A 24,444-nucleotide genomic window follows, 5' to 3' on the forward strand; every position below is an offset into this window, starting at 1 on the left:
CCCTCAGGAGGGGTTACTGTACCCCTAAGAGGGGTTTGGAAAAAAAGACCTGACTCTTTACCACACGCTCACTATCGCCCCCAAGTGGCGAGGTGGTGCTTGTTGAGGCAGATGTTGCAGAGTGGGTGTCAAGTGTAAACTGTAATCATGTGTTGTGTGTTTAAAAAAAAAACTAAACAACAGTGTGTTATAAAGAGGCTAATTTTGTGTAATAAAGAGCAAAAATAGATTAAAAAAACATTCAGATGTTTCCTCTAACACCACAACTCACTGCATCAGACAAAAAAATATGAATTTCACTGATGCCGTCATTGCTCACGGCTGAACTGACACCCCTGCTCCTCCTGACTGAAAGTTCGGTTTTATGCCGGGGAGCATCGCACTAATTCAATCGGCATGTAAACAAACAGCTTCTTTCTTAATTGACTGGATTAATTGTGGCCTTTTTTGGACGGCTAAAGGTTCCTTTCCTGGTTTTTTATATTGTGTTGGCCGGTCGGTGAGAGGAAATAATCCGCCGATGCTCTCACGCTGCAACACAAAGACAGAAAGGGAGAGAGAGAGGCCGACTCTCGCCTCAAGCCAAACTGACACAAACAGACAACTTCAAAGTGAAGACTGTTGTTTATTTGGTGAAGGGAAAGGGGGGAGAGAGGGAAAAAAAGAGAGAAAATTTATCTGATATGCAACTGTCAGGAGAGCATTTTCACATGCAAAATAGCGAGTGAGTGAGAGAGATTACCTAGAGGGAGGAACATGACAGCATTCACTAGGGTCAGGATGGATCATCATCTTCAGCCCCCCTCCCTCTCTCTCTTTCTCCCCCCGTTGCTCTATCTTTATCTCTCTCGCTCTCTGTTTCCCTCCCTCCTTCCTTCCGTTTTCCCCTCCTCTCCCTCTCATCCTGTTTTCAGACTCCATCACTCTGCACTTCGACAACCCGGCAGCTTAAATCCAGACTAAATTAGCTGAATGAAGATTAAATCATTTGGCCCTGAGCTCTCCAAGATATTGGGAGAAAGACTGAGTAAGCCTTAAATGATGTTTGACTGGGTTCGGACCTATACATGTGTCTGAGGAGAGGCTCTTCCTTCAGTGGCAGTCAATTGAAACCTGATTAGAGGGGGGTGTTGGGTAAAAAATGGGGAAAAGATTAAATTTCTGGGACAAGTGTTTCCTAAGTAAGGACGCTGGCTTCGTTATTTTTCGTTTGCCAGCACAATGTCGACCGACGACAGGCTTGTTCCGGGGCTAAGATATCGAACCGGGCAACATCATCACTCACAGTGCTTAGGAGAAATGCTTTAGAAAGCAATGTAGTCAATGTGGTCTGAGGTCACTAAAATCAGTTTCCTGGATGGTGTTTAACATCACTTGAATGTTAAACTTGAATAGTTTAAAATTCAAGTGAAAACAGACATCCAACTCTCAGGTCTGCTGCAGTAGATACGATAAATGTACAAACTCAGCTATAGAAAGAAGAACAGAATCTCTCAGGAAGAAGTCCAAGATTATCCAGACAGCAGGGCATTTTAAAGGGAACTATCTATCGAGTTATATCATACTTAGACCCACAGGAATGTACAGCCAGCATGTCACACAAAACAACTAAAACCTCCACGAAGAGGCCACATGTGTCTGCAGAGTATTGCAGATGAACCTCCTCTGAGAGGACTGCTGCTGCATATGACTGCAATATAAACAACAGCACACAACAGAGATGCTACTGCTGATTTATGTTTACCTTCAATCCCGGGAGAAAGAGGGGGAGGAGAGCAAAAAAAAAAAAAAAAAGATAATGAAATAAATAATAAAAGACCAGGCCCATCAGATAAGCTCCTGTTTATCCCGCTGTAGGGCAAATACAAATTGTCAATTTAATGAACACAGTGGACGTGATGAAAGCGGGGTGAAGGAGCCTCCTGCCTGACAAACAATCAGGAAATGTTATCTTAATATTGTTGCGCTGTTATTCAGCCCATAACTTAGGGGGTGGGGAGAGGCCATGAGGAGAAGGGGGTGGCATGGAGGGGAGAGGGGAGCGAGAGGGAGCAGGGAGGCACAAAGGCCAGGTCCCTCTGTGGTGGCCCTGTTATTGCCTGTTTTTATTATGAGCCATAGCTCAGTAGTCCCAAACACGCTTTGAAACACACAGACCTAAATTTGAGCCTGAGAAAAGCGCACACACACACACACACACACACACACACACACACACACACACACACACACACACACACACACACACACACACACACACACACACACACACACACACACATTGGTGCACTCTTGTGCACACTGCACCACACACAAATTACAAGAAGTCTTTTTTGCAAGAGAATGAAACAACATGATTCTGAACAAAACAGCCCAAAATGATCTCTCTCCCCGAGTGTATGCACATACCGGTGTGATGTCTTGTTTCCAGACTCAGTTAATTTAAAGGCTTAATAGGTTTTACGGATATCAGACTATTAATCAAAATGTTTCGACCAAAATACTGCAAATCAAGGGCCCCAAAAAGCTTCCCGCTGAAATTAGCAGCCGCTGAAAAGTACTAGAAATCTGATTTGTGTGACATGGTTCGGTCAAAGGCCCCTCTCCACCCCCCCCTACCCATCCTTTAAATGGCACTTTAAAAAGTGTCCAGATGCTTCACAGCTCAAAGATTTTTTGTAAGTCTTGAATTTAAAGCATCGCAATCTGAGCAGCCACCAAAATTAACTATTATCTCCATATTTATATATTGCCGGCACTAAATTGCGTCGGGAAGAATTACTATCAATATGAATATCTGCAACAATAACTCAGCCACAGTGCTGAGGACAGGATGCTCTTTATCAGGCTTCTGATAGGCCTTAAATACAGCACAAGGCAGCCATATCAGAGCTTTTTCTCTCTAATATCAGGCCGCATTAGCACCTCGTAAATCAAATTACACTCCTAGAATTTCATTAGGCTCACCTGCCAGCGCTGCTGTGCTGCAGAAATATTTATGTTTTTATGCTGCGATTGTGTGCTCTCAGGTACACAAAAGGGAAGGAAGGGGGGCTGAGAGGGAAAAAAATGGGTGATAAACCTAATTATCTTTTAAGAATACAGAGAAAATGTGTCATAAATTGTGGCGATCCTGAGGAGAGCTGGCGTTTTCGAAGCCTGTGGGGCTGAGAGTTGGGGGACAAGTCTGCTCTGCTGTTTACCATCTTTAACCGGGGCTAGACTCCCGCAATCCAATTAGCAGCTTCCCCAAATTCACTCTAAACAGAAATCAAACAGGATGATGTATGACGCCGATCACTGGGCCCTCAACAACAAGCTAATCTGATAAAGCAAAAGCAAGACTGCTAATAGTGCAAATACTTGTTCGAAATGGATCCGAACGTTATGATAGGAGTCTGTTATTTATTTACCTCAAAACAATTCCACAGTTCCATTTGTTTATTTGTTGTTGTTGTCTGTTAGATTATATTATCCGCATCATAGGCATCTCCGGTAGCTTTTGTTTAATGTGAGTCGAGGCTGGAGGGGCGGGTTAAAGAAGGTGTCTGTGGGAAGGGAATGCAGACATTCCTGTAATTTCTTTCCCATCTGGAGTGCCTGGGTCTGGATGGCTGGGTGTCTGGATATGGATTTTGATTAGACACAAAGGGAAATGACTGAGCCAGTGACCGTAACGACAGCCACTTAATAAAAGGTACAGTCTATACATCAAAGAGCATCTAGCTGTAAATCATTCGGCTCTGTAACGACGTGCATCCCCGTCCTATTACCGAGCCCCTAACAGGCCACTCATATTTACTCTCTGGGCCCCAATATCATTTTAGAATAATGAGCTTTGTCCCTTATCTAATTAACAGGGACCTAGGTTCATTTATTTTTTTCTCTCTCTCCTCTTTCTCTCACTGAAATTAAAAAACTGGCATATTGGTTTAACTCCTAAGTATTTCGCAAATTTGCTCGTGGTATGACCGGGAAAAGTTATAACACAGATACGGTGGTGCTGGTGCTATTGTTGTATGTTGTGTGTAATTGCTGTATGTTGCAACTGGAGGCTGTATACCCGGGAATTTGTGTGTTTTTGTGCGTTCGTGGGTGTGTGTGCTCCACTGGGCAGAAGTAAAAGACCAGGTCCATTCTCTCTCTTATTACTGGAATTGTAATTCAATGATCACCTTAGATCACACGCGTGCCATAAATCAGATAGGCTTGACAGAGGATGAAAAATTGTATTAATAATGTGAAACTTATTATACAGTCCCAAATGCTCCCTTGATAAATGACATTGTTTGGGCCTGACAATGATTGCATTTAAAACATTATTTCTGTTTTCTGCTGGTGTGTGTGTGTGTGTGTGTGTGTGTGTGTGTGCGCACTGCTGGACATAGCAGCGGCGGTTTGCTGGGTGGGGAAGACAGAGGTAGGGTTCCCGAGCTTCATAAAATATTCAAGATGTTTCCCACCCTTCTCTCTGGAGTCAGTGGGCAGGCGATGGCCGTGGCAGTAAGGGTATAAAATGTGTGTGGGTGTGTGTGTATGTGTGTGTGTGTGTTTGTGTGTGGCCAGCACAAGTGAAATGGCTGGTGGCTCACCGCAGCGCAAACACCCAAACCACAGAAATGAGCCGTGCACATCTTCAAGTCATAAAGCAGCGTACTTGCATTATTATTACGACGCATACTAGTCAGATATTAGCAGATGTGAAGAACTGCAGAGGGGACAGGCTAATCATTTATGATTACTTTTTTGTGAAGTGATTTAGAGAAGACTTTATTTTTCTTCATAACTCAATTCATACATGAATGCTAATATTAAAAAAAAAAAAAGCAAGTTTAGACTTGTTTGAGCAAGAGCCAGCAAAGACATGAAACCCCTTAAAGAAAACAATGTGGAAAAAGCTACTGAGATTCAGTAGAAATACTGCGCCTGCACTCCTCCTTTCTTTCTACGCTGTGTCCTATCAGAACGAGCTGGGCGGCAGGATTTAACTAGATGAATCCAGTCTGCATTCACTAACACTGAACTGTGCCGGACAGCGCACATTCAGGGAGAAACCTGTGGGTCAGAAAATGCAGCAGAGAGAAAAAGTATTTCTTTTCACAAGGATGAACACATGTTGTGGCACAGTGTTTTGCTAATGCTGTCTTGTTTTCACCACCTATCTATATGGATTAAGTGCCCTTGCTTTGATTGAGCCACTAGCCTCGACCTGCTTGCCAATGCTCTTATAAACAGCGCATCAAAAATGACAAGAGTAAAATGTTTGTCTTGTGATCTCACACACCAATTCTCTGTGTTCAATTAACAATCAAGAGATGGCCCTTTGGGACCTGCGCTGATCCAGCTAACAAAAACTCTCATCCAATACTTAGTATGACAATGGAAAAAAAAAAACAACAACAAAAAACTATTGGCAAATATAGTAGCAAATCCACAACAGCACACATGGCACTTGGAAATAGTAATTGGCAAAATGTTAGGAGTGCAATACGAGTGCTTCAAGGGGCAGAATCAGTGTTGGAACTTGTAGAAGCATTATGCAAAGTGTGCTGGAGCTACAAAAAATGTTGAAAGTGATGAAGATGTGTGAAAAGGGTCTCCAGACAGCAACAAAGCGAAGCTAGTAAGAGATAAGATTTTATGTAGTGCATGACCGATCATTACAGCCATCTTATGGGGCTTAAATGTGACATCCCATGTCATTTCTAAGCCTGACAGCAGACTGACTCTTTTTCACTGGAAAAAGTGGGACTCCTTCTAAACAGATTTACATATCACACGTGGAGAAATCCACTGTGACGGCAACTGAGACGAATATTTGACAAACCTGTGCATGATGTTTTTCATTGCTCTCTACAGTAAAGTGCAACTGAATGGTTTATTAATGGTTTGTTGTGGCTCAGTAGATTCTTAAAAAGGAAAAATTAGAGTATCAGTTTGAAACTCTTGATAGTCAGATGTCTGAATATTGTGGTACTGTGGTATTAACCATCAACTAAACCATGAGCAAAAAGAAGGAAATGATCAAAGAAGGAATCTTGGACATGTGAGACAAACAGTGTCTGACTTTCACTCATCAGTCCAAACACCGTTCTTTATCTGAATAAACTCAATTAAGTATTCCGAATAGGCTACGGTAAGTCAGGAAGGGTTTGACCACAATGAAACAAAAGATCAGCTCTATGTTCCATCCTGTGATGTTGATCATACGTGATCCCATCCCAAGAATTAGGATCAATATGAGTACCTGCAACAACTGATGCAGTTGTTCTTGCAAATGTTTTGTAACAGGCTGATAACAGGTAGTGAATAAGTCGTACTTTGATCAGTACATGAGCAGCATAATCTCCTGCTACTTATATTGGCTCAAGAAGAAACTGGTATCAGTGCAGCTCCGGGTTCAAGGAAAGTCTAATTAAGTTACTAGACAGTTTGAGTCAGATCCCTGCACAGGGACACTGAGACCCAGACTGGTCTTTCCCTGTAGACTTTGCTTTCCCGGACTGGCCGTGTCCATGTCCTCTACTTTACCCCCCACCCCCTCCTAGTGATCTTATTACCCCCTCTTCTCTCCTCCTCCTCATCCCTGCAAATGACCATGATGGGAGGCCATTCATCTCACTCCTTCGGCCACCACAATGAAATAAATCAAGAATTTTTCCCCCCAAATATAACAATATTTGTATTTGGGGTGGGGCAGACGTAATTGATGACTGCGGCCGTGCTAATTAAAAACGGCGGAGGTTTCATTAATCTTGGTCAGTGGGTAGGGGGGATAGTAGGGTAGCTGCTACAGTGTTGGCTGGACAGCGGGACAGGGCCGCCTCCATCGTCCTCATCGCTCAGGTGATTTGGACCATTGTCGAGCATATTAGCACGACGAGGTTAATGTGAAATGGCCATTAATAACCACAACAAAAGTCTAGAGCACACAAACTCAGTCTCTGTGTCCCTAGCCTTCAACCACGATGCAACGCGGGAGCAAAACAAGACAATATAGTGAACAATCACACGTGTTTACTGCCATGTCCTGGCTGGAGAAGTTAATTGCTTTTTTGACTTGCTTTGTAGTAAGTCTGCTGTGCTTTTTTCATACCACCCCAACACACACACACACACACACACACACACACACACACACATACACACAGAGTCATACACAGCTTTGGAGAATTAATTACCAGTCCCAACTTTTGCTGCTTTGCCTGTGTTTGCGTAGTCAAAACTATTCAGCCACAGAGGACTAAAGTGTCACACACTCATCCAGGTTCATGTTTCATGCGTGCAAGTTCTACATATCTGACATGATGTATGTATAATTTTCGCACTCTATATTGTCATTTCATTGATTGATCTGCTACAGCTGACACAATGACTTGCCTCAAGCATAATTAAACATACTTACTGATACTGTAGCATCATTCAGACTAACAACTTTGTGTTTAAATATAGTGAGATTTCGTATGTTTTTATTTTAAAAGTGCATTTTCTAAGCTTTTATTAAGTCCAAAGTAATAACATCTGTATATGGTTTAGTTTTATTTGAATATCAAAAACACTGTTTTAAGAAAAAAAAATATATAGAGAGAAATGAAATTCATATTGTATACTATAAAAAATGCCATATAGTGTGCTGCTAATTAGCACATCTTTCTTGTCACATCTATCAATAATATGGAAAATGGGACAATCTTAAGCAGTTTTAATGGTTTTATAACTACACTTTGAGGCCTAAATGATTCAATCAATTTCCATGGTGCTCTGACCAACTGGGTAGAACGACACAGAGCTGCGACAAACAAAATACTCGACAGCATCCAGCAAATAAGTCACACCTGAGCATCTACTTAACAAAAAAAGACGGGTGCAGAGCATGGAGTTGATAAACCAGAATCACATTGTTACTGTTGTGCCATAACAAAGCAGACAATTTACTAAATAGCACCTATGAACGGCGCAGATGGATATCATCATCACTCCGTAATGGCTTCTACATGTTAATTCACAACTTTAGCTTCTCCACCACGACTCTACCACAGAATAATGGCTAGCCTGCATCTGGTAGAGGTAGTGTAGGGCAGTGCAAAAAGCATAGAGAGAAACGGAGAGAGAGACAAAGAGAAAGAGAGAATTAAACAGAGAGAGAGAGAGAGGGAGAAAGAGATGGGTGGGTGGGGTGGAAGCAGTAGCATATGGTGCCACGCTGCCATAAACAAGCTTTATGAAAAGACCGGGGACGTTTATTTAATCATGGAATACCTGAGGAATCGCAATGAGACACACACTTTGTCCCATTATTGTTAGCCCATAAATTTAACTGCTTTACCAGAACGACGAGGAACCTGATACAGCCGTTGAAGACAACGCGGGGAAGCAGGTGAATTTATGTATGTGTGTGTTTGTGAAGTGCATTGTGTTGTAGCTATGGCAGAGACTGGTGTGTGTGTGTGTGATGTTACAGATGAATAGCCATAACTGCTACACACTGGTATCTGTGTTTCTGCAAACACATAGAACAATACACTCTGGAAAGTATCTGGTGGACACACACACACACACGTCCTCTGCTTCTTTTCAATCTACTGTATTTCACCATTCCTCTAATTTTATTCTCGTAACAGTCGCTTTGCATGCATAAACATTTATATTTTCACTTCTCATCACTGTCATTCTCGAGAAAATAGTCTCGCACAACCTATGAAGAGAGTTAAAACATTCATGTTTTGACCTCCCAGGTCAGAGAAAAAACAGATCAGGAAAAATCAAGGTGGGTCTGAAGGCCCCCTGAGGAAATGCATTTCTCATTTGTGTTGGATTGAAACAGCAGTGGACATCTGAATAAAGCTCTGTACTGCACTTGGGTCATTTCAAAATCACACACACATCTACAAATGCTTTGCTTGTACATAGACACGGACACGTGTATACATACGTGCAAACATCACCATGTTTGCCACACGTATAGACTTGCACATGGGACTGGGCAACACACACACACACACACACACACACACACACACACACATGTACTTGCAAGTTCACAAATATGAACTGTACAAAGAGCTGGCTTGGCACACACAAAAACAATTGGGCTGCATTGTACTGCCTACAATTTTGTGTCTGCAAGCACACACACACACACACACACACACAGCTCTGGGTCAGGGGGACAGCGGTAGCTCAGAGCCAGCTGTGACCTGCCGGTCCAGGTGCTCAGGAAAACCGCTGTTAACGGCCACGATTGATGATCTAATCAAACTGTCACCACAGCGATCTGCTGCAGGGGGAGGGGAGGTTGGTGTGGCGTGGGTGTGGGGGGGAGTGGGGTGAGAGCAGGTGGGGGGGAATATCCAAGAGGCCTTGTGCATGCTTACCGTTAGCCCAAATTGAGAGTGACAGTCTCAATAGTGAAAAGGCCTCTTTTTCCCCCTCTAAGTAATGGAGGAAACAACTCCAGTGGTCTTCCGGAGGATGTCACATAATCAAGGGAGCCTCCCCAACACTGCCACCCACCCCCAAACCCCTTTCTATAATGTCTCGTCTCAAGTGGAGTGTGGTGGCTTGAGACTTTGGACATGGGGAGATGTGCTCCGAAATCAGCTAGATGTGATAGTTGGCCTACCGGACCCGCAGAGCGACATTTAGTCCAACTGGACCATGGGGAAGCATAGTCCTATAATTCATCACTAAATCAAAAATAACAATCTGCACTCTACATGAGGAGATGATAGAGGGAGAAGTGACATCTAAAACTGCAATAGTCATTCTTTACAATCCCTAAATGGAATTACTTCCAGTGAATTATACTGCAGCAAACAGAGGCTGCTCTTCATTTAGCTGGAGACTCCTTAGAGGCCCCTAAAGGACCCCTACAGCCTGCTCAAGACTGCTCTCTGCACAGATCCCAGACCCTACTTTGGGAAGCACTGTCCTAAACTATGATGGATCAGCCTTATATGATGTCCAATACATGAAACTACACATTCACAGCCCGCACAGGCACATTAGAGACCAGAAGACAGAAAAATGCTTGCTGTACATTACATGAACAGCTGTTGATTAATGCGATAAGCCATGAGAGGGAGTGGTTTATATCAGACAGTTTGGAGTAGCAGCAGGTTTCCTTGAGGGGGCGCTAGTGGGGGTACACTAAAATGAGAAACAGTTTAATTTCACGATCATTTATTTTACCAAATATTACCTCAATTAGATAAAACTGTTCTGAATATGAATGTTAAGGTGTCTCTCTTACCAATACACACACAACAAACTTGTTGTGTGTGTATGTGAGGATAAAAAAAGGAATATAAAAGATTTTTTTACTGTGGCCTAGTATGCAAGCGTCGCTTAGACCTGAGAGTCTAAAATATTTCCATAATGACTGATGTCATTACACATTAACACAACTTGTCTAAAAAATACAAATGTTTAGGAAAGCTGTCTTTCAGAATAAGTAAATGAATCGGTAGTGTTATCAATATCAGAGAAGATTTTTTTAATATTTAACTTATGAGGTAACAGGTGAGTGAGTGAATATTGTGTTACAAAGGAGCTAGCACTAAAAGACTGAGATCGGATAAGAAACATAAGAAAAACACATCTCAATCTCAGTTGAGTTCCACAGCATATTAGCGATGCTGTGTGGCCACATGGGAAAATATGACAATATTTCTCTAGTCCACATAAAATAAAATGAATTAAGCTGCTCTATATTTAGCTGAAAAGAGAAAAGTTCAGGAAGTCGTCCAACTTAATAGTGGCCTTGTTGATCGCTGCCTGTTCTGTGTGTGTGTTAATCACCTTCCCCAGGATATATCCACGACTGCCGCTTGCCCGTCCAGCTCACATTAATTTAATCGCTGCTCAGCTAATTCATTGATTAATTGGCTCATTAGTGATGCCTGGCAACATCCATTTCTGCCATGACAGTCTGATGTTTCAATAGAAAAGAAAAACAGGCTGGCAACAGCCCAGTTTTTCCACAGTCCCACTGTGCATAATGTCCAACCACTGTCAACAGTTAGCCGCACAATTGTGTCACTGTATAACTGCCTGGTTTTGTGCCACAGGATGTGAAATGAATATGAAGGTGAACTGTGCACATTCTCCGTTCTTGTCTGGTTGAGTAATGTCACTTGGGTTTCAGCAGTGGGTGACATCATTCTTAGGGAAAGAAAAACTTCAAAAGCTGGAGGGACTGTTGGAGGTGCACTGCCGAGATGAGGTAGACGCTGCTATGAGAAGACAAACTACTGCTGCAGATTTATTCCACAAGTCAAGGTCATATTGCTCTGACATGACGAGTTGCGTCCAACTCTGGGACGGGCTGTCGACTGCTAACTAACATTATTATTAGTAATAGGAGCGGATAGGACCCTGCTACACCCTGCAAAAAGGAGCTGGATGTTAGAGTGACCAACAACAACGTACGGCCTCGATAGGGCTGCTGATGTGACATCACTGGCCTAACGACATGACCATAAAGTAGCTAAGACGTACGTGACCTCTGACCTCCTACTCCAAGACACAGGCTTAGATTTATAATTGGCATTTTGTCACAGTTGCTGCAACCAGGCTGTGGTAGTACTGTGCTTTCGCTAATGATAAATAAGACCGCAGGGCTGGAGATTTTAGCATTAAAGTGTGTCAGCTTTTCAGAGAACCAACATGCTTCCCTCGCACCCCCCTACCCACAAACACACACGCTCCCACAATTCGACACCATATGCCCATGACAAGTGCATAAAAATCGTTCCCAAGCGATAGCACAGGCCAACCCATAAAAACTTAATGCACCTAATTTTCCAGTAATCAAACTTTTATAGACTGCAATGGCTTTTAAACTAACAAATTTTAATTATCGCTTAATTTTAACAGCAATATTAACACGATCCCTCATTCTGTGAGTGTTCATTCTCCATGAAATATTGAGTAGGGTAAACAGCGAGGCGCTGTCCACTGGCTCCTGTTCAAACAAGCAGCCAGCAAACACAAAGGTGAGCTAGGGGTTGCTGAGGCCTTGCCAGTACCACACCGGGATGATGTGAGCTGCACAGACCTCTGGGAAATCGAGCTTCATGAGTGCAAGCACAAAAAAACCGTCTGCTGATGTTGCACTAAGATTACTACATGGCATTGATCACTGGGGTGTGTTGGTCAGTTATAGTGATGCTGCTTCAGTTCCACACACTGGTTCATCCCATGTTGTTGCAGTAGGTTTCGTTTGACACTGATTTGGGCTTTTTTGTAGATAAAAACATGGAAAACTCACAATTTAAGAATATCTGAATGTTGTATAATATGAGTTCAAATATCCATGGCTACTTTCAAGTTAATATTTTCCCTGCTGCCTTTTCTGTGCTTCTATGTGCTGCTAATCACATCCCTGCTTACAGTACCAGCAGCACGGGATGTTATTGACTGCTGCCCTTGGGTGGCTGAAAACTAGGCCTTACCACCCAACACCAAGCCAGAGAGACAAAGTGCTGACACAGGCAGATAAGGGAAGGAAGAAAGAGAAAGATTAAAGAGCAGATTCATTATCAATAATTAAGGGAAAGGATTTATTCTAATGAATTAGGGGTTGTCTTTATCTACTCTTTATCTCCCGATCACACTGCTAACTCTCTCTTTTTCTTTCCCACACACACAAACGCACACACAGGCCCGTGGTTTTTGTGTGACTTGACCCCTGCCTGCTCCGTGTGGTCCATATTGCCACCATGCTGGCTCCAGGCAGGGCTCTTCCGCCCCTGCTCCACCCGTCAAGCCTGGACGGTCCTGGCCCACGGTGCCGGGGCAATATGGCCGCACTGCACGGCATGCTGGGACGCGGCTGCAAGCCCAGAGCCTGGCGCTGCAAAGCCAGATGCTCGCTCAGCCGAACACGGCCCCTGGCACAGCGACGTGACCGACCACAGCAACGTATATATCAATTCTGCCATGTGAACATGCAGAAATAAATGTTGTGCATGATGTAAACCTGGAATATCGGTTTATTGATGCGTCAGGCCAAGTTTTTAATTCAAGATAAGATATGAGATCTTGAGAAAAATTACTATAAATGAATAAATGGGCAAATTTAAAAGACACAAATAACGATATAAAACATTTACATAAACTACATGTCTTCACTGTTGGCAGTTTAAATCCCAAAACTCTACAACCTTCTCACTGCAGTCATGTAATAACGGATGCTCTGAATATCCCTGTCTTCATTTTGTGAGTCATCACACCTGCGCTGTATGCATCATGCTAGCTATTTCTGGATCTGTGTTCATGCCTTTTCACCTGGTTTTCCTGTTTTCTTCTGAGGGAGTTTAGCACCCGCTTACTTGGCTCTGACATACAGTAATGCTGCAGAAGAGCCAGCAACTGCATAAGAGCAAAACTGTGAGCAGATTTTAGTAATTAGACATCTCCAAAATGCTGAAAACATTGTATCATGCTTTCCCCTCTACTTAAACAAATATATCTTTCTTCTGGGTTGTCAGCACTCCCGTTTCAAGAGTGATGAGTGTATTAGTTCAAGGAGTTTATTATTACAAGCGTGAAAATGGCAGGCATTTTAACAATTACCTATGAAAACAGGTATGTGAGACAGGTCAGTTGTCTTTTGGCGCCCTGTTTTTAAAGAACTAATTACAAGCAATTGAGGCAAGGTCGCTGCTGTCAATCATGCTCTTTAGCCACTCCCTTGTTATGGAAGTGTTGGTTTAGGTGCCTGCAGACACACAGACACAGACACACACACACACACACAGAACAAGGTTAAATGGTGTATTACAACAAAATTGAGGGTTAAAGTAGTGAAATACAGTTTCACAGACAGAGTATGGATTTCACAACACTGATACACACATACATGCACACATGCACTCATGTACAAACATAATTTCATAGAAGTCAGTTCAGTCTTTGGGTTGTTACTCAAGAGAAGTGATACACATTCTAGTCTATGTTCCTCCTGAGGGGCAGTTATTCTTTGCTGTAGTTAATATCCCACATTCAAAACCAATGGCTGTCTTTATATTTTACAATCGACTAACACTATTGTTCTCCTGTGAATGAGCAGGAGAAAGCATTCTTGATGTGCAACACTCAGTCAAAATCAATAAATTCAAACTAGAGGGAATACTTGTACAGATTCTGGAGACTATACAACCCTTTTCCCACAAGGCTGGCTCAGACCGTGCATCCATTAACTAAATAAGGGAGATTATATATTCAGATGAAAATGCACTGAGGAACGGGGATAATTCAACTCAGTGTGGCATTACAAGTGGGTGATAACAAAACTGACAACTTGTTATTATAATTCTTTAAAGCTGAGCTGTAAAGTAAAATATTACAATAAAAAACCTTTTGCGATCACTCCAATCCTTTGTGCCATACAGCTAGGTTCACATCCACATGCGAGGACATGTGGTCCTCGTAAGTATACATCTATGAGAGAGCACACACATGCAGGCAGACAAAAGGACAAAAAGCCCTCATCCCCGCTCAGTGCCTGCAGTGAGGAGTGGTGGTGTGACTGAGACGAAGACCCAGTTGTGTCACTTTATAACAGTTCAGCTCTCTTCCTCTCTCTCCCTCTCCCTCTCTCACCCAGAACCTGTCAGATAGTTGGAGTCTGTCATCTCACCCATCCTCCCTTCCGATTCCTCTTCCCCACTGGGGTTATAACGATATATGGGGCTAATATTAGCCTTTTATTTGAAGTCATATCTGACCAGTGCTGACCTCATTGCCTACTACACCCATTAGTGGGAACAGATTGTAATGACGCGCTGTGATTGGATTACATAAAGGTATGGACAAAACATATTGTTCCTCATTAAAATAATCACATTTAAGTAAATTGTGTGTTTTCAACACAAAAAAAACATGCATGGCAAGCTGAAAGTAGACTATATGACAAGAATATTGGCAGGTTTGAAACCAAAAGGAGGGTTAGGGCTGTGTTTTTTTTTTTTATGCAACCATAGATTCAGCTAATCTGATATACTGGTGTTTTTTTGCTTTACTTTCAAATATATTGTAAGTTATTCTTTTAGCGATTAGCTTCTGGGTGCTGGGCTAAAGCTGTTCACTAACGCTTACAACTTTGGAAAGGTCAAATGGGAGCAGATTTGCCTGTGTGGATGGATAAAGTTCACGCTGATAAACCAAAATAGAAAACTGATGCCAAAAACCATCAGTTCTTTCAGCCTTTTCAAACTCAAATCAGTGGGACTCTCTCCTCCTCACAGTTACCCACCCAAAATAACTTGGTTTGAGGCCCCAGACGGATCTGGCTAAGTGGAGCTTGGCGTTACCTACGGCTAGTCAGGTCTCTTCCTGCTCCTCCTCCTCTCTTCCTTTGACTAACAGATCTCCCCAGTGTTCTAAAAATACCAGGTGAACAGGGCCGTAGAGATGGTGATGAAACTGCCTCTCTGACACTGTCCCACTGCAATCCATCTCTCCACTGCCTGCCAGCCAGCATATGTTTGCAATTGGCTTCCCCCAACAACCCCCATTGCCTCTCCAACCCCCCCTCTCCCTCGCTGGTCCCCAGTTGCCGGTTCAGATACCCCCGCTACACACACACATACATACACACGCACACACACACACACAGACACACACACACACACAAGTTTCCCCTCTCTGCCTGTCTCTCTCTCTCCCTCAGCTACCGTCCTAGTCTCCTCGTCTGGGCGTTCAAAGCCTGTGCAGCTATCAATCTTTGAGCCAGCTCTGTCACGTCGGACCAAACCATTCATACACACACAGTAACACGCGTTTCTTCTCTTTCTCCACTCCCTCTTTTCTTTGCTCCATCTTTTCTTTCAGCCCATCCCATTGTCATCCCACCTCTCTCTCTCTCTCTCTCCTCCGTCTCCTCCTTTTTCCCTCCTCCGTCCTCTGCCTCCTCTCTTACACTTGCCCAAATTTGTTCCACTTAATAAGCCCTCCCCAATGACCTTGTGCTAATTAAGCTGCACTGTGTTGGAAATATGATGGTTAATTAATGATGAGATAAATTCTGTCTGCAGGACTGTCAGAAAAATGATGACACCGTGTTTTACAGGTTTAAATAGAACAAACCTTGTGGCCGTCCTCCCTCTAAGTGCGCATGCAAGGGAGTTTGTGTGCATGTGTGTGTGCATGTCTGTGCACAGTAGGTAGTTAAAAGTATGTGAATGACTGCAATAAAAAGAAAGAATGACACAAAACAAGGAAAGAAAGAATGATGATAGTGACTGATGATTTGCGACAGTTTGCAGTAATGGGAATGTAGTTTGTGTGTTTATGAGTATAAACGTAAACTATAAGTTGGGTGTGCATTAATATACAATACTTACAACATTTAGTACTTCCGTGGGTGTGTGTGTGTTTAATGTAACGACGCTGTGAGGCATAATTCTTTATGGCTGAGCATAGTGACTGAAGTTGTTTTTTGGCAAAAACACAGAGTGAGCTAAACACTATCAGGTAACACACAGACCTTAAAGCCTCATTCATGCCCAGAATCCTTGTGTGTAAATGTGTGTGTGTGTCCTCTCTGACCTTGGTTGAGTTGCCACCTTCTATTACAAAGGCAATGAGCACAAAAGGTCTTTGGGAGTGAAGTGTGATGCAGTTACAAATGAGATTTTTTTTTTTCCTTCTACCAGCTAGTTGATTTAATCCAAGCGCCATTCTATTTGTCATCAAAAATATTTAAACTAAAATCTGTGTCCTTACTAGCTTTGGCTAAAACAGCATTTCTCAGATGTTTAGTTAGCAAGGATCCACTTGTCTGGTGAACATAGAGACTAATCCACAGGCTGATTTATGTGTTGTGCTTTCTAGTGCTGCTACCATTACTGCTATGAACTGAACGCACTTTCACCAACAGCGGAAGCAGAAATGTTTGGGTTGATCATGGTCAGCGACTGCCTCCTCTGACAGATTGGTAGTCTGTATTAATGTGGAAGTTATTCAGTCTCAAAACACTATTTATTTGGTTGCGTAACCCTCACCGACTTTTACTTTCGGGCTTATGATTATAAATCAACAAACTTGCAAACCATGATTTTTTGCATTGTAATCACAAGAAATACATCATGTAATAAAAATCTGAAACACATGCATAAAAGAGGAATTAGAAGCATATGCAGAGTGAGCCCAGCCCAGCGGCGCACTGCAGGCAGACACCGCTCTTTCACGGTCCCGTTCGGACATGAGGATTTAATGGCGATGAATAAAAGCTTAATTTATTTCATGGAGAAGGGGTTTTGGATTTTACTTTCTGTTTCCAAAGTTGAAGTTTATAGTTTGAGCAGTTGATAACAGCACAGCCCAGTAAGTGTGATTTGCAGGTGAAAAGACACCCACCCATCTATCAAAACTTTATTTTAAAAGGTATTCAATGACTACTCTTTCAACATGAAACATGTTCTACAGGATCTCTCAGACACATTTCTTGGCAAAAATGGTTAAAAAGTCAAACCACTTTCCACTTTCATTATCTGTTCCTCTGTGCTTTTGCTAATTTTTTCTTTTGTATATTAAGTCACTGCAATGACCTCTTTCTCTTACTTGCTCTTAATCATGGTCTTGTGCATCTTTCTTTCCTTTACAGTTGTTAAGGTGGTAAGTTACGTAAATGTTGTTAGCCACAGTAAACAGGAGAGGCATCTGCTCTGTCAAAGAGAGGAATAACCCATTTACTTGTTCATCTTTATAAAAGCAAAAAAAAAAGCCACCATAAGTTGCTTTTGTTCTTTCTTTAACAGGCGGGCGTGTGTCAGTAGAGCAACAGTGGCATAGATGTTGGACCGGCAGGTCGGTTCAAGTCCCTGGTCAGTCAGCATAGCGGCAAACAGAAAAAAAACTGTGGCTGCACTTGGTAGGTCACAGATGTGAACATATGTAACTGTTAGTATGAAGTTTAATGTTGCTTTAATGTTGCTTGTATGGAGCTCTGTCAGCTATCCTTGGATAAATAATGTGCACGGTAACAAAAATGTGGATGAAACAGACACTTGAAGCATTTGAGGATTTGAGGATTTGTTTCCATCTAATCCAGATGAACAGCTGACAGTAGGAATTTTGTTGATAATGTCTGAGAGATGGAGAGGCATCTGGTCGGGCTGCTTACTTCCATATCTGAAGCCACTTGTCATATCTAATACCACATGTTGTCAAAAGTATCAATTTGGTTGCGTAGTAATGAAAAAGCGGGTCTGTTTCTATTTTAGCAGCTCGCTTGACAGATTGAGAGGTGTTTAACGTCTCGTTTTGGCTTGTCAGGGTAGGAGGAGAGGGATGGGGGGGGGGCTTCACAACTTCATCTCCTCATCTTTCTCTTTCACACACATACACAACGCACACACACTGACAGCAGGGCTCTGCTTCTGATAGACAGGGCCAAGCGGGAGACATTACACATACACAGATGCACACACTCGCACGCACACAGACAAAAATGGTAAAAGAAACATCATTCATCCTTAATTCAAGAGGGAGAGCACAAAGTAAGATGAGGGAGGGAGCCAGATAAAGTTTGACAGAAAAAAAGGGATGTAAGCAAGAGACAGAGACAGACGGAATGAGTGAAAGCCATTTAACTCATTAGGGAAAGGGAGGATCTCAAGCTATATTTAACTTGAAATTTACTGTAATTAGTGGGGACTTTGTGCTTAAAAGCTTACAGCCCTCCATAGAGGTTGTAGGAGTCCTCCTCCAAAATCAAGAAATAACTGCCTGCTGCATCTCTCACTTTAGCCTCCTGAAAACAAACTAAGATACTTGACAGTCAGGACACTGGACAGAGATACATATCTGAATCTGATTCTACCTTTCAGGAATGTAAATGTAGTGGAAATAATTTCTATGAATTTGTTTTTGACTAAAAAGCAGTATTATGATATGTAGCGCTGGATGCAGTCGCATGCGCTTCATTTACCTCTCTTTACGCTGTCCAACGCCATGTTTTCCCAGCAGGTGGGTGCTGAGGTGTTTCTTCATCACAAAGGCCCATCTACAAAACACACACACACACACACACACACAGAAAACATGGGTTAATCAAGAGCAATATCAAGTTACGATATGATACATGGATTCTATGCTACAGTTAAATGTTAGTAGCAAGTTTTAACAATGTGGGTTCCTTCCCACTGTGCTGCTTATTTAAAGAAAATCTGAGTCATGAATGCATCACTACAGTACATACGTGTGTATGTGCCTAAAAACTAAAATTGTTCCCCGGATTGCACAAGAAGGACGGGACAGAAACTATGAGAAGATTTGAAACACTGTGTGCTGAAATTAATGAGAGTCCTTAAACTCTTAAACCCAAGCTGGATATATTTTGTGTTTTCTGTGTCTAGCATTGAGCTGTAAAACTGAAAATATGTTGTTTTGGTTATTCCTCCATTTTCTTCTCTTAAAGATGTGTCTCACTTTAGGAATATGAGTGACTGTCTGCTGCTTGTCCTCTGTTTTCTCCCTCCGGTAGACACTTTCAAACACAAACCCATCCTTCTTTTAGATTCCTAGACTTTTCCCAGGAAACACTGTCTGATATACGGTTTTAAATCTAATCTGCCATAAACAGGATTTTGTGTGGAAAAACTATTGTTAATAGAGAACAGACCAGCAAAACGGACACAAATTTATATGAAAACTTTTCACCACAAGAAGAGTATAAAGTTTGTTTTACAGGCACCTTTTTGGTCAGACAGTAGAATAAGAATCAGGGCAGAGAAGTTCCACATGTTGTACATAAATGTGTCAAACAAATATGTACACATGTGCAGGGTTTCAAATGCACATGTATCTACAGTACATGCAGTTGCACGCACACACAGTCAGACAGGGGCACCATAACTCCACAGTGACCACAATGTCCTGACTTTGTCAAGGGCCCTGAGTTTACCATGTCTCCTAAACAGCATATGAAAACATAATGAACGGATGACAGGACTAACTACTCTGACATCCAAGCTGCTTCACCAGTGTTTTCATCCCCTGGCCTTTTCATTTAGCACCCATCACTTCCCATTATTGTGCAACTGAGAGACAATGACCACATCTGAGAGCTGAGGATGGAGCTACATGAAAGAGGCCGAGGGAGTTGAACCGACAGTCATGTGGTTGGCACTGTCACTGCACACACTCGGTTGCTCCTCCGTGTCGCTCCTCCCATTTCTTCTTTTCTGGAGGTTTTCACTTTTAGTTCTTCCAAGTAGATCATTATTCCGTTTCCTCTACGGCGAGGCCGTCTGCGCCTTTTTGCAGCTTTCCTTCTAACTTTAGGAGTCAGTCTTTCATGAAGCAAAAGCATAATTATTTCACCATTTATGTCACCATGTCAGCTATTGCCCCTCTCTACCCTGACAGCCCCCAATCTCTAACGTCTGGACGCACACACACACAGTCTGTGTCCTCTATCCCATCATGGCCCCGGAGTCCCGTCCGTCATGGAGGCCCCTGAGGCCGATGCGAACTAAGACCACCACATAAATATTCAAAGATGTTCCACTATTTGCCTCACTCACTCTTATCACTCTACATTCTCTCAATCCTCTTTAACTCAATCCATCCACTCGTCTAGAATGTTGCTTGGAGTTAAACTGGGGGCGAGCGTATGACTAAATCTTGTATACTCCAATCAGGGAGAAAGGCAAGATCAAAATGCTGAGTTTCTCTGGCCCACTGGAAGCGCCTCTGACTGACGGCATCATCTATAAATAAACAAACAGCATAATTAAGATATTTCTGAAAGGGTGGGGGTAAAAGAATTAATCAATATATTCGAGAGAAAAGCACGGCCTTGGAACACTTCACGCAAGCTTGTTTAAGTCGTTGTGTTTAGACGTGGAGAAAAAAGAGCTTGCAAACATTTCTGTTAATTATGTATTACAGCTGTCCTTCATAAACCTAATTACAGAGCGCTGAAAGGCAACAGGGGCAATTTGCATATGCGCATGAAAGACAAGACATATGCAAAATATGATTTTAATTAGCATTCTTTGATAGCGAGGGGTACAAATCAAACTGGCATGTTGTGAGATTCTCATCTCGCCCATTTTTTACTGGATTATTCTCAGAGTGGCACGAGTGCAAGATGGGTAATGCCCTGTGGAGGCACCTGGCACAGGCTGCACGAAAAACATGCACACTCGCGCACACATGCACACACAAACACACACACACACACACACACACACACACACAAATGGGTGTTATTATTCACAGAAATGCACAATAACAATATGCACAACCGCTAATAACCATACACAAATGGAAAAATTACGAATATCCACTATGCAGACAAATCGGTGATGGTAACACATTTACAATTAGCTCGTCACCATATGATCATCTAACACACCCACACGACAATTCCTGATAATGAGATGAGATAAAATACAGGCAGCATAAACACACTGATGGAAATGTAGACAAATGACAGGCCTTACAAGCAAAAACAGACATCCACAAGTATCCTATCTCTCATGTGTACACACACACAGACACACACACACACGCACACACACACCCCATATCTAAATGTTAAAGGGGCAAATCCATTTGTTTAAGGCAGTGTGTAATCAGACCCCTGCCCTTGGTGTGTGTGCATCCACTGCCATCCAGGTCAAGGCCTCAGCTTGTCGTCCTGCTGCCTTGGGCTGCATCATCAGCCTGAACCATCAGCCTTGATGGTTATTGTAACAAAGGGATACTTTAACATGCCATTCATCCATATCAATTCTCTTCCCCCCCATGAATTGAACTAATAAGGCTGTGCTTCTGCCCTCCAGGGAGGCTCATAATATCCATTGCTGATATGAAAAAAAGAAAAAGAAAAAGAAAGACAGAGGCTCTGGTGTTTCACGTTCGACTTTCCCTTCAGACTAATCGGCGCGCCACAGCTCGTTAGGTCCGTGACGTGCCGGAGCTTTACCGATAAGCAGGGGAGACACGGCTCAATTACCCACAGTTACAATCTTTCTCTCTCTCTTCCCTCCCGCCGCCGATGATGAAGAGATAACATGTCAATATTTGATACAAACAACTTCATTTGCCTAATGGTGTTCCTGGATAGGCCCATCTACAGGTCCGGAAGGGATGGGAGATCTAAGAAAAGGCCTGGAGCAACACTCGGCTTAGACGCACCGTAGCCCACCACTCCACAAATCACGCACTTCCATTCCCAAGAGCTGTGCACAAGGCATGCTGGGATACAGCCAGGTCACACATGACATACTTTTGCTTGAGTTACTTTCAGCTGTTTTCTTTGGGTTTTGACAGCTAACCTTGAAAGGTAAAAAAGGACAAAAGTCCTGTGGTCTTCCATTTAATGCCGACACCACTGCACTTTTATTGTTGCCTTAAAAAGCCACAGCAGGTGGCAACAAGTACAAGAATGGCATGGCTGGAAATCTTATCATCAAGCAGTGTTAACCTGTGAGGCCAGAGGGACTACAGCGGCAGTGACGGAGTGTTGTTCAATCGGGAACAACTTCTGGTTCAACATAAAATGGGCACCACCGTCAGTGTCCATCGACACAATAACACATTTGTATGTGTGTCTGTCTGATGAATTTTTATACATTGTGTTAGCTGAATCTCCACACTGGGGGAAAGGAGTGCATTATAAAAAACAACATTCTTTTTACAAGACACTACAGCGAACAACCAGAAGACTTAATCAGAAAAGAAGCAGGTAGACAAAGGTTATGTGCATATTTCAGATTTTCAACTATGGTTGTTAAAGACAAAGTTAGCAAGCGGTTGGCAACTTTTTTTTTTTTTACCTCTGAACATCACGTTTTCTGCCTGCTGTGCATTGCCACAATGTGAGCACATCATAGGAAAAGCTATGAGGTGAAAAATGAAGCTGAAATCGAATAAACTTCTGTATCGTAACTGGTTAAAAGGGAACTGAATAGCCATTATGAGAGAGCTACCAGATGTAGGAGCTGCTCAACCCTCACCGGACGAAGATGCCGAAACCTGGCGAAGAAGAGGAGCTCCATGAGTCAAAGATGAAAGGGGAGGTGGGGATGAACACTGAAGTTATGGGACTATGCTTCAGATAGCACACATAGACACACACTCTCTCCAGTGGTCCGCTGGGCCCCAAAGAAATGAGTGTGTGCGGGCTCATCCAGCCTCCTGTGCCAGTCCTAATGATGGCCTCCACCTGCTGCTTTAATGTCACAGCTGGATCGCCCTACATCCCTCACTGACTCTGACTACCATCAGCAGCACGTAGCTCCCCCCTGCACCCTCCTCCCTCCATCTCAGCTTCCTTCATCTCCCTTCACCTCCATCCTCTGTTTCTCCTACCACTCATCTCAATATTACCTCCTCCCATCCATCTCTCTGCTGCACTCCTGCTTGTGCGTCTTTTTCTTCTGGTTTTTTGTAGCACTATATCTGACAGAAAATACTTTGCCTTACCATACCCCCACCCTTAACCTCACCCCCCCCCCCATTTCTATCCATCTTCTGTTTTCCCCCAATCTTTCCTTACTGTCTGTTCTTTAATGACTTTCCATATCTTCATCCTCATCTTCCAATGTGCAGCTTTTCCCATTTTTGCAACCTTTAATTGAATGCAACTCCTATGCTATGCAGGTAAGGGACCAACAAACAGTAAGTTGGTTATTTTTTGCCAAAGCACCACTGCATTACACTTAATTTGATAATGATCTTTCGACAAAAAAATGCAACACATACATTAGCACGTTTAATGTCTGAGGATATTGCATCCATGTATCATATTTACCACTGAAGAGGGAGATCCATAGCATAAAAAAGAACATTTTGCAATGCCACAACTAATTTACTCTTCTGAGTAAACATAATGTGTTTCTTCCTTGTTTATTTTTTTATAAACCCATCCTGGAGAAGCGGAAAACCTGGAGGTACGTTGACATGTCTAATCTGAGATGCTTTGACAGGCAGGTGAACTGACAGAAGAACAGAAACCAACACTTGGCTGACAGCAACCCTGGAGCGCTGAGACAGCTGCCGACATGTCAGACAGACAGATAAACAGACAGGAACAAAAGTCGAAAGATAAGACATTTATTGACAGACGGAGCGACTGCTTTCCTGACAGAGAGACAGACAGGCAGATGTTAAGAGTAAGGACCGAGGAAGGAGGGATTCTGCTGAGTTTACAGGCTGAGTTTAATGGATGTTCTACAAGCGGGCCTATAGCAGTAGATGGGGTGAACTAAATGTGGTGTCAAATTTGCAGATGTGGAGATAGATGGTGATGGAAGGATGGGGAAAGAAAAGCCACAGGAGAGAGAAAGAAGGGAAATAAAGGAATATGAAAAATCATGATGGAGTATCTAGATAAGCTGGAGTGAATGTAAACTAGGGAGAGAGGCAGAGGCAAATGCAGTTTGTGGTGCTGTCGCTTTGTTTGACGGAAGCAAGAGGCGACTT

General features: G+C 42.8%; 1 protein-coding gene across 1 annotated transcript in view; it reads right to left on the minus strand.

Moving 5' to 3' along the window:
- The window catches only part of znf407 (zinc finger protein 407), a 140,191-nt gene that overhangs the window by 59,076 nt on the left and 56,671 nt on the right, over positions 1-24,444 (minus strand). The window contains exon 5 of the mRNA XM_070836127.1: positions 18,938-19,012. Within this exon, the coding sequence (XP_070692228.1) occupies positions 18,938-19,012 (75 nt within the window). The remainder of the gene's footprint in view (positions 1-18,937; positions 19,013-24,444) is intronic.

Source organism: Pempheris klunzingeri, chromosome 8 (genome assembly GCF_042242105.1).
Source record: "Pempheris klunzingeri isolate RE-2024b chromosome 8, fPemKlu1.hap1, whole genome shotgun sequence".
NCBI lineage: Eukaryota > Metazoa > Chordata > Actinopteri > Acropomatiformes > Pempheridae > Pempheris > Pempheris klunzingeri.